The sequence below is a fragment of the Mus caroli genome, chromosome 9 (assembly GCF_900094665.2).
Source record: "Mus caroli chromosome 9, CAROLI_EIJ_v1.1, whole genome shotgun sequence".
NCBI classification, from domain to species: Eukaryota; Metazoa; Chordata; class Mammalia; order Rodentia; family Muridae; genus Mus; species Mus caroli.
Genome location: NC_034578.1, coordinates 59,607,169 through 59,618,939, shown reverse-complemented (window position 1 = coordinate 59,618,939; position 11,771 = coordinate 59,607,169). Strand labels below are relative to the sequence as shown.

The 11,771-nt window shown below is 49.0% G+C and overlaps 1 protein-coding gene across 1 annotated transcript in view; it reads left to right on the top strand.

Annotated features, from left to right (window-relative positions):
* Coro2b (coronin 2B) overlaps positions 1-11,771 on the top strand; it is a 112,726-nt gene that overhangs the window by 86,478 nt on the left and 14,477 nt on the right. Inside the window, exon 3 of the mRNA XM_021171628.2 lies at positions 149-265. Coding sequence (XP_021027287.2) covers positions 149-265 — 117 coding nt within the window. The remainder of the gene's footprint in view (positions 1-148; positions 266-11,771) is intronic.

Below are 11,771 nucleotides of genomic sequence, written 5' to 3'. Positions count from 1 at the left end.
GCCTACCCCAGCAGAGGAGCCCCACCCCAGCAGAGGAGCCCACCCCAGCAGAGGAGCCCACCCCAGCAGACAAGTCCAAACAAAGATCTTTCCTTTCTGAGCCACTCTGAATGGGGACACCAACCTAATGATTTGTCTCTCCCTACAGACAGGCAGAATCGAGCCAAACTACCCCAAGGTATGCGGTCATCAGGGCAACGTGCTGGACATCAAATGGAACCCCTTCATTGACAACATCATCGCCTCCTGCTCCGAGGACACTTCGGTGAGCTGAGCAATGGATGCGTCCCAGGAATAACCCTGAGCATGTACCTCCCTGCTTCCCCTAGAGAGCCTCTATACACACTACCGCTTTCTCCTCTCAGCCCTGCCCCCTCCCTCCCTCTCCAACCAGTCCCAGAATAGAGAGGACAAGACAAGGGTCGGGAAGGGACTGAGGGGGAGGATCTCTGCTCCGCACACCCCGTGCTTCCGTGGTTGACCGAGTTTGGAAGTGTTGCTTTGTAGGCAAGAATTAGAACCAAAAACTTAGGTGTGTGATTTAGCCTCTGCCTGTGCTCTATGGTGAAGGAGAGGAAGGTAAGGAGGAGGAAGGAGAAAGAGGAGGAAACAAGGGGAGGAGGGCTCCTGAGTATTACAGGCTCACATGGTAAATGTCCCATCATTTATCATCTGGGAGCTGTGGCTTCAAGGACTGTGGTGACAAGGGTCACTTTGGGGATATTGAATTCCAACTTTCCACGTTCTACCCCTCTTGGGAAGTTGAAGTAAATAGGAGAGAGAGCGGAGGGGAGAGTGGATGGGTGGAGAGAAGGGAGAGCTGGAGATGGGAGGGAAGAGCAGAAACTGGAGATACTGCTCAACTTGGTTAAGGGCTTGCTGCGCAAGCATGAGGACCCGAGTTCAATCCCCAGAGATAGAGGTAGAAAACGACTGGAAAATCCAGGGACACAGACATGAGTGCAGCTTCGTGTCTATCCTTCCTCAGTGTAGCTGCCTCAGAGGGGCAATGGAACAGAGTAGGACTCAGCCAAACTGATACAAGAGCTCCCTCTGTTCCCAAGTGAAGGGGGCTCTGCTCTCCAGCCAGGCCACTGTGGTTACCTAGTGCTCACTGGCGTAGTCGGAGGACAGGTTATGAGCCCGGGATACGAGAACTGGAAACAACTTCAGAGCTGTCTCCCTGTGTTGCCCAGCTGGACCTTGGACTCCAGAAGGAAGAGAGTATGGCCCATTTGGCTCTGAGTCCCTGGCATCTAACACAAGACCTCATATCTAAAACAAACTAACAAGCAAGCAAACAAACCAACCCTCCTGCTGTGAAGTGAATGAAAAACTCGAGTTAGATATGTGCACAGACCGAAGAAAGCACACATGGATGGATGGTTGGATGTCTGGATGCATGACTGACAGAGAGATGGTTGAATGGCTGGATATAAAGTTGGATAATTAGATAGATAGATAGATAGATAGATAGATAGATAGATAGATAGATAGATAGATAGATAGATAATGAATAATCACGATGGAAAAGGAGAAACAGACAGTAGCATCTCCATGAATTCCCTAGTCGAGAGTGAGATCAGATCGCAGGCTCAGAACTTACATAACAAAGAGATGGAGAGTGCACTGGAAAAGCAGACAGGGCTTGGCTGGCTAGAGAGATTCCTGAGGGCAGAAAATGCCTGTGGGGACGGTGAATGGAAGTGGGGAAGGAACTCTATTGGCTTTGTTACTTTCTTCAGCAGCTTCAGGACCCAAGTGACCACAGAACAGCTATCAGGGGCCAGGTCACAGGAAGACTAGAGCTGCAGATGTGTGGACAGGAGGTGGATCCAGAAAAGGCCACAGAGCCCAAGGAATCACTGGCTGCTCCCCAGGCTGGGAAGGAGGCAGATGGAGCTCCTGGTGCCTGGTAAACATGATGGTCAAGTGGAGAAAGGCTCAGGGCTCAGCAGGCTCAGGGCAGGCAAGGCTGTTTCCCACCTAGGGAGCCCAGGAGGACAAGGACTGCATCTGTCTCTGTCCCAGCCTACTGGAAGGGCTGAGTGACTCACCAGCCAGCAGTGAGCAGACAGCCTTGAGATTCTGGGCTCTTGCATGCACTCTGGCCTCAGAGGACTCCACATGCACTCTCCCCCTGGGAGACAGGAAGCACACAAAGGGACAGCATAAGACCCAGCTGGGAAAGGGAAAGACAATCAGGAATATCTCGGTATGGAGAGGAGCAGATCTGACCCCAGCCTTGGGACTATCGCCTCCCTAGGATCACAGCTTCCACCGCCTACATCAAGGCAGGATGGACCAGCCTGTGTTAGCTCAGCCTCTTCCTCCATCTGCTGTTGCTCCCTACTCCTGGATGTAGCCAATGCACAAGACATGCATGGTGTGTGGTCAGACAAACTCAAGGCTCAGCCCTGCTACAGGAGTCACATGATCGGTACCCACTGGTTGACAGCCTGATGGGATACTGGGGTCCAAAGTCTCTACTGTGGAATCTGGTGGCCTTGAGATGAGACGTCGGTGCTGCTGCTTAGCTGGGTGCCCAATGGCATATGGCTTCGCCTCTCTGGATCCTGGCTCTGCTCATTTCAGAGGCAGTAATAGCAGGGCCCTCCTCAGCATAGTGACCAGGATATGAAGAAGCCCATGCATACGGCTGTGCCTGGCACCTCATAGGTGCTTGCTGCTTCAGTCCTGCTCTGCAGACAGCCCCAGCAGGGAGGCAGAGCCTACAGACACATACAGATGAGTCAGGACTCCACAAAGGCTGTGGGCACAGACAAGAGGGAGGAGCTAATGAAGACCCAGATACAGAGAGGGAACCTGGGAGGGCTGGTCCTGGAAGACTGAGCCACCCATCCTCAATAGGCCAATTAAACAGACAAGGTAATAGTGAAACACAGAGAAAGGAGATTTCTTTGGTAAATTATTTATTCAGATAGCATTCCTGGTGAGCTATGGTCCTGTCCATCACTGGCCCATCAATGCTGGCTTCCAGTCTCTTCTTCAAGGTGACCAAACAAGCTGTGGAAACCTTTCCTTGAGATAAGCTCCCCGGGGCTGGAGAGATGGCTCAGCCATTAAAGGCTAGGCTCACAACCAAAAATAGAAGAGATAAGCTCCCCACTCCCACCCCCACCCACCCACGGCTGGCACTAGGTTTCAGACTCTTGCTTCTCCCAGCATGAGATCCCTATGAGGATTCCAGTTTGTTAGGAGCCATTTTCTTAACAGTCTAATGACCAGAAAGAGGGCACAAGTCTCTTTAGGATAGCTTCATTCCTGCCAGTACGGTTACACTTTAACCAGAAGAGAAAGAGTTAAAGTGAACGCAAGAAGAATCCTGGCCTAGGACAAGGCCTAGAGGGAGTAAGCAGGGTGCCTAAGAAAAGGCGAGTCCTCCAGCTTGGTTGGAGCTGTGGGTGATGTCACCCGGGGAATGAGCAGGAGAGAGGGTTGCAGAGGGAGGTTGGGACAGATAAAGGAAGAAAGGCAGGGTGAGCTTAACTCAGCCACCGGAGCTTCTCAAACCATCCAAGAATCCTCCGGGATCCAGGGGATGGGGGTGGGGGTCGGAAGGGGCCTCAGCCAGCTTTTGGGGGGACCTGGATGGAGGCTGCTGATCTAGACAGGTGATTAAGTCTGAGATCAGGGAGGACCTAAGCTTTTCAGCAGCTGCCAGGCCAGCTAGAAGCCAAGCTCAGAGCCCTCCTTAGCCCGCTGGTTTCTGCTCACACCTGTGCAGTGCTTAGGACTTTAACCTTGGAGCCCACAGGCCCAGGGCGAAGCTCAGCTGCTCCTGAAGAGCCGGACCCTGAACCCGAGGTTACATCAGGAGTCTGTAGCAAGCAGCTTTCCAGACTCCTGCCCTGCTGCCTCGCCAAGGCCTTGCTTCTATAGGGGACAAAACTGAGGCCCAGAACCATGGCAGGCTAACAGTCTGGATCCATTGCACACTCTCTGTGTGTCCTCGCTGTGTGTCCCGAGTTGGGCATTGAGCATTCAGACATGCAAAAGAGTCCTCCCCACCTGGCCCTGCAGCCCGTGTGTAAGGAGCCTCTGACTGGCCTTCCTGCCATAAGTTCTCCTGAACTTCCTCCACCAGCCTATTCTAGCCTGAAGGGTCAACTCACCGTGCAGCATACATACAGAGGCCGGTCTAGGAGGTTCACAGCTATACCAGACACCGTGTTTCCTACCAGGGCTAGGAACATCATCCCCCAAAGAAACCTTTGCTGGTCTTGGTCCTTTCCTGCAGGAGGCCATGCAGGAGGACCGACAGATGGCCTTAGAACTCATGGAATGCGGCCCACGGCCACATGGGTGAGCCTCAGTGTGTCACAGCCCGAGGGCCACGTGTCCTGAGGACTTCATGCTGTTCTGGGGCTCTGCTCTGCCTGCTGCCCTCACATCCCTCTTCATCTAGGAATTGTATGAAACCTCTAAGGAGGCGTCCAGGCCCTCCCCGGGCAGTATCTCTGGCATTCGCAGTCCTGATGCTTGACTTCTTTCAGGCACTGCTGCTGGAGCAGATTGTAATACTGTCACCACCCTAGAGAAGAACTCAGAGATGTAGATTGTCAGCAATGTCTTCTACCCTTAGAAAACATTTGGAAAAGTAAGGTTGTTAGTGAAGCTAGGTTGAGATGTTTTTACTACTGGCTCTGATGTAAAAAAGAAATCTTAGGGAACCGCTTGAAGTTCAGAAAGGCATGTTCTTATTAGTTGAGCTAGGGAACAAGAACAATGGCAGCACTGGTTGATATGACTCTCACTGAGGCTGGACTGATGATAATTGATTGCCTATATCCATTTTTGCCCTCAGCTTCCTGTTATGATTTATTAAGAATGGCTGCTGAGTAGATATGTGTTTTGAGGATTTCAGATAGGTCTGAGTGATTCTTATGTAAAAGTTTAGATTTGTGATTCTTTTAAGATTCTTACAAGATTACTTTTAAATAATAAAATAATTACTTCTTTCTTTGAAACCGCAAATTGCTGCCTGCCAGTAACAGAAACTGGCTGAGAAAACTCCCTTCCTTGTTTGCACTTTGATAATCTATAACAAGTTGCTTGGTCGTGAATGTATGTGGTTTTTTGAGAATAATTTGCTTTCTTTACCTGTATTATATAATGTTATAGCTTATAAAGGTATTGAAAAAAGCATTGGTTTTTCATAACCGATCACTAGAAGAAAATAAATGTAACCATATTGTATGTAGTTTTATACTGCTTGAAAGATTTTGCTGGGATATGTAAGCTATGGAAGAAAGAATAAAGTAGGGTAAGGTATAGATGTGGTGTCATGTGGTGTGGTATAGAATGGCATGATATGGTGTGGTGTGTTGTGGTGTGTTGTGTGGTATAATGTGTGTGGCATGGTGTGGTGTAGCATGGTGTGGTGTGGTGTTGTGTGTGTGTGTGTGGTATGGTGGGTGTGGTGTTGTGTGTGTGGTGTGGTATGGTGGATGTGGTGTTGTGTGTGTGGTGTGATATGGTGGGTGTGGTGTTGTGTGTATGGTGTGGTATGGTGGGTGTGGTGTTGTGGGTGTGGTGTTGTGTGTGTGGTGTTGTGTGTGGTGTGGTATGGTGGGTGTGGTGTTGTGGGTGTGGTGTTGTGTGTGTGGTGTGGTGTGGTGGGTGTGGTGTTGTATGTGTGTGTGTGGTATGGTGGGTGTGGTGTTGTGGGTGTGGTGTGGTGGGTGTGGTGTTATGGTGTGGTGGGTGTGGTGGGTGTGGTGTGGTGGGTGTGGTGGGATGGGGTGGGGTGGGGTGGCTGAAGCATTGTCTCTCCCATCCATCAACTATGCGTGTCCGTATAAAGTTTGTGCAAATGGGGGGTGGGGGTGGAAAACTGTTCCTTCTACCCACCAGTTGTGCGTATTTGTGTATGTGTGTGTGGAATATTTGGAGTCTGTCTGCTGGAGCTCTGCTCTATCCATTCTATGTGTGAATGTGAATATGTCTGAGTGTAAGTCTATATGCATGTATGTATGTGTATATGTATGTATGCATGTATATTTGTGTGTATGAAATTACTGGACTCTGCCTTTTTTTTTTTTTTTTGGTTTTTCAAGACAGGGTTTCTCTGTGTAGTCCTGGCTGTCCTGGAACTCACTTTGTAGACCGGGCTGGCCTCCAACTCAGAAATCCGCCTGCCTCTGCCTCCCAAGTGCTGGAATTAAAGGCATGCACCACCACTGCCCAGCTAGACTCTGCCTTTTGTTTCATCCATTTTGTGTGTGTGTGTGTGTGTGTGTGTGTGTGTGTGTGTACGTGCTCACACGTGTGAATTTTCTCTTTCTCACTGGTGCGAAGGAGTTAAAAGAATTCATAGTTTTTCCACTGACCAGAGAGAGTGCCAGCCCAAGTAAATTAAGCTTTGTTTCCTAGTTTAAAGGTCTGCTGAACAGCTTCTCTGATCACTGACTGCCTTTGGCCGCAGCCCCTGTAGGTATCTGGATCCACCCCAGTCAGCCGCTCTAAGCACTGACCCCCAATGGCTGCCTGCCTCCATTTACCCACCACATGGATGCCAAAGCCAGAGTCATTGGCACTTCCCATTACTCACCTAGAAGTGCTCATCCCTCCCTGCCTCCTTGTTCTCTGGTCCCCAAACATTCAGAGGATACTAAAGGGATACAGGGAGACTCCAGCTGTTCCTCCCCATCTCGCCCCAGGGAAGTCTTTAGCACTGTCAAGATGCTATGTCCCTTGGGATCAATTCCCTTCCTCCAAGGCAAGAGAGTCTTTTGTAGTCTATCCCCTGCATCCCTGCAGGATCCAGGGAGCCTGCCCAAGCTCTTTCCCCAGAGGCCTCATCCTGGGGGGAGGAAAGGGACCATAACTCTGCCTGGCATCTGGCAGAATCCAGTTCTTTCCGCCAGCCTGCTGGGTGATGTCACCTATTGTTGAAGTGCTGTGCTTTTTATAGCTTCTGCAGCAGCAAGGGGAGGGCAGCTGGTTGGCTGGCTGGCAGGCGGCAGGGAAGGGCAGTATAGCTTTCTTTATGAGGCTCAAGCTCCTGGCCCTTCCCTGGGTGGCCCTACTCAGAGGAAGATGATAGAGCATCAGACAATAGACAGACAGACAGACAGACAGTGTTCAAGAAAAGGAGAGTGGATTCCCAGGAGAAGAAAGGTGGCAGGAGGGAGGTCCCTCTCCCTGGTGGGCCAAGCTCAGCATCTTTCTTTTATTTTCTCTTTAAGCTCCACCAGCAGCATCTGCTCTCTGCAACCCAAAGATAACACAACACCCCTCCTGGGGAGCTCAGTGGTAGAGTGCTTGCCTGGCAGACTCAAGCCCCTGGGCTCAATTCCTATTACAAGGAAGAAAGGGAGGGAGAAAAGGAAGAAGGGAGAAAGAGAGGGAGGGAGGGAGGGAAGGAAGGAAGTACAGCCTGGGTGCCCATTCTGTGCCAGGCAGCATTGCCCTGTTGGGGACACAGGGAGAATGGCCTGCACTATGGAGCTGGCTATTGGTAAGTCATCACTGCATCCCGAAAAGGGTGAGTGCAGACTGGCATTTCCATTACGACTGGACAGAGTAGCTGGCAAGCCCACAGGAAATTACTATAGACAGATGGCTCAGTAGCTACCAGTACATTTTGACTCTGACGTCAACAGGACGCCTGTGCTGCCTTTCCTATAAAGAACAGCACAAGGCCCAGCATGGTGGCCCACACCTGTAATGCCAGCATTTGGGATGTAGGAGTATCAGGATCAGAGATCAAAGGTCATCCTTGGCTGCATATGGAATTGGAGGCCGGCTTGAACTACACGAGACCTTAAATAAATAAATAGATAGATAGATAGATAGATAGATAGATAGATAGATAGATAGATAGATAAATAGTGGCTGGCCCTCTGGGATGCAGGAGATGGCTCTCTGGGTAGCAACTCTTTGTGTGCGCATGAGTACCTGAATACAAATCCCTAGAACCCACATTAAAAACCATACACACACATACACATGTACCCACACACACATGTACACACACACAAAATAAAATCAATATTAAAAATAAAAGCTCAGCACATAGTGACAATCAGCCCAGGAGACTTGATAGTGACAACAAACCACCTTGTTCCTGGTTCATGCACTTGTGTATGATTTTGTTATTTTATTGTGGGCTCCTACTTCTAAAAAGTCAAAGTTAACTGTGAAACAGCTTCAGGCAGCCTTTCTGGAGAGAGCCAGAAGAGGTGCTGTCATCACAGGAGGCCATGGCTGTGTGTGTTGCTTCCTTGAAGACCTAGATGTTACAGGGACATAGAAGCCAGAGTCAGAGCTACCCTTGACCCTGATCCTGCAGGTGTAGGTGGACATCATGTCTTAGCTTTGATAATAAAATTAAGAAGTGAGCATAGCAGAGCATACTATGTCTAACCTTGGCATTTGAGGAGGAAAAGGGAGACAGAGTTCAAGGTCATCCTTAGGTACATAGTGAGTTCAAGGGCAGTTGGGTCAAAAAAAAATTATAATGAAAGAAAGAAAGGAGGGGCCAGGGAGAGGTTCAGTGGCTGAGACTGCTTGCTGCTCTTGTATCCTGATTCCATGTCAGGTGGCTCACAATCACCTGTAACCTCAGCTCCAGGGGATCCAGTACCTTCTTCTGGCCTCTATAAGCATCAATATGCACAGACACATACATACACACAGATACAATAATACATACATACATGTATACATACATATATAACTAAAATATAATTTTAGTTTTATTCTCTCATATATTATACCCTGACTATAGTTTCCCCTCCCTCCCTTCCCCTCAGACTCTCCCCAACCCCAATATAGTTATTCTTCAAAAGAAAAAAAGAGTCACATCTAAAGTTTGACCTATAGAAAAGTTGTCTGTAATCCTTAATGTTATATAAGCATTACTCAAGTAGGCATTGCAGATCCATGTTCATTGTCTTAGTTGGGGTTTCTATTGCAGTGATGAAACACCATTACCGAAAGAAACTTGGGGAAGAAAGGATTTATTTCTATTACATTTCCATATCACAGTCCACCATCCAAGGCTGTCAGGACAGGAACTCATACAGGTCGGGAACCTGGAGGCAGGCGCTGATGCAGAGGCCATGGAGGAGGCTGCTTACTGGTTTGCTCTCTGTGGCTTGCTCAGCCTGCTTTCTTATAGCTCCCAGGACCACAGCCCAGGGATGGCAACACCTACAGTGGGCTATGTTCTCCCAACATCGATCAATCATACATCAAGAAAATGCACCATGGGTCATTCTGATGGAGGCATCTTCTCAGCTATGATTCTCTCTTTCAAAATGACTCTAGCTGTGTCAAGCTGACATAAAACTAGCCAACAGTCATCTTCCTGGGAGGACACAGATTTCGTTTTCTTTAGTCTTCGAGGCAATTGTGTGCCCCTCAGCTGAGAAAACATGTTCAGAAAAAATCTAAAAACCTTGGCCACAGACTCACAGTGGCTCGGGTCAGAGCCTGGGTTTGCTGGGAGCTTGCACAGCTCAAGGTCAATCCTTGTTGTCTAGCTGAACTGTCCCCACTCATGCACACGCTGGTTTGGAGGCTCTATCTCCTCCTTAATGCGCCACTTTGCCCTCACTTGTCTGCGCATGTCCGCTGTCTCTCAGGAGACTGAGCTCCTGGAAGCCAAGACACGCCCCGCCCCCCCCCGCCCCCCCTTCCACCCCCACTTATCTAATTGATTAAACGTGACTGAGTGTGACAAGACCCTGGCTCCGGGCTGGAAGGGGACTCTGGCACAGCTGGCTTGCTGGAGGAGAACCCTCCATGCTTCTCTCCACCCCTTCCTTCCCCAAATCCTGTTTGGCACAGTCTCAGGTTTCCTGTGTTATTGCAGTAAGCTCCCAGCACACTCCCTGGGCAGAACCACTGTGTTCCTCCCACATCCCAGATACACTTTGTTTCTAGCAAATTCCATGCATTCTAAGAGACAGGAGTTTCCTTCTGGGTGTTTTAAGCCCACTGTGAACTGCAGCTACTCTCCAGAGCCCAGAGCTTTTTTTTTTTTTGTCTCTGGTGCCAACTTCTTGCTGTGTCAGGCCTCGTGATTTCTTCCCTCTCAGCAATGTCAGAGATGTCTGGAACTAATGTGCAGATGAGAAAGCTGGGCCCAGGAGGGGAACTTCCAGGTATCAAATAAGAGACACCTCTCTTTGGGGTATTGATTCTCCCTGGTTCCCCAAACCCTGTTTAGGTGCTTGGATCCTACATTTAACAATCACCACTGTCCACCTGTATACACCTCTCTGTCTCTCTTCGTCTGTCACTCTCTGTCTGTCTCCCTCCACTCCCTGTTTCCCAGAGGCTGGACCTGGGGTCCCACTTCCCTTGTGTTCCTGCGGCACAAGACAGCTGCCACTCTAACAACTCAGTTCACATACTTTGGACCCAGCTGGATTTAAGCCACAAGCCTCTGCAAGGCCCATAGACCCCTTTACTTTCTACACCAAGAGTCAGAACCTCAGAGAGGTTAATGGCTCATCCAGTGTCAGCTGCTGAGTGAGGTTTGTCCTCAATGCACATGCACACACACACACACACACACACACACGAACATGTATGCATATGCATTCACATTATACACACAAACACATATAAATGTATATAATTTATTTCTTATATGTGTTTATACATGTATCATATATATTCTTATACATGTATGCACATATACATGGCATGTCTGTACATAGCAAGATGTAAAGATACAACTTGCCATCACATGAAAATAAACAAGCTATGAAACATGCATAACAGCAGCTTTTTGGAACAAAAGAAGAAAGAGTGTGTGTGTGTTGTACACATGTCTAATCTAAGCATTAGTCTTCTCAATTGGGGGTGAAAGGAATGTGTGTCTTCCTGGTCATCGCCCCACTCCATTGTCCCCACTGTTTCTAAACTAGTCCTCACTCCACAGTCCTTGCACTGTTGGGTGGCAGAAGGTCATGCCAGCTCCCTCTTCCTGTCACTCTTGCACACTAGCAGGTAGTGGTGGGTGGTAGGCGAGAGCTACCAAGGGACTTCCAGTGAGAATATTTGTTCTCAAGTGGGCTGATTCCCTGAAATGGAGAATGGTGGTTTCAAGTTCTCCATGGAAAAACTTCCTTCTTATCGAGTTGATAGATGAGTTATGGGGGCTTTTGTGGGGAGGCCCTTGCTTCCATAATCCGGGGGAGGTGCACCTGATTGGTCAGGAAACTTGGCAAAGGAGTTCTCGTCAAGCACCCCAACTTCAGCCTTGCTCGCCTTCAGATGATCTTTGTGCATTGATGGTCTAGCCAAATGGTGAGTGTGATGAATTGACATCCCATATTAAATTGTTCAACTTTTGTTAGCCAATTGTTTTCTGTCTAGATGATGTCATAAGGAATATCCCATGCCTTCCTAGGTATATTAGTGACATAGTTACTTCTCTTGACTAACTGAGAAAGCACTACCAAGGCAACTTATATAGAAGAGTTTATTTGGTTACAGAGGATAAGAGTTCATCATGGCAGGGATGCACGGAGGCAGCAGCGGCGGTGGCGGCAGGAGCTGAGGGTTTATGTCCTTTAGCATAAGCATGACCGTAAGCATGAAGCAGGGCGTCAACTGGAAGCCCTAGCTGGGTGGGGGTGGCATACGTCTTTAATCCCAGCATTTGGTAGGCAGAGGCAGGCAGATCTCTGGGTTTGAGGCCAGCCTGGTCTACAGAGCAAGTTCCAGGGCAGCCAGGGCTACACAGTGAAACTCTGTCTCAAAAAAAGGGAGGGAGGGAGGGAGGGAGG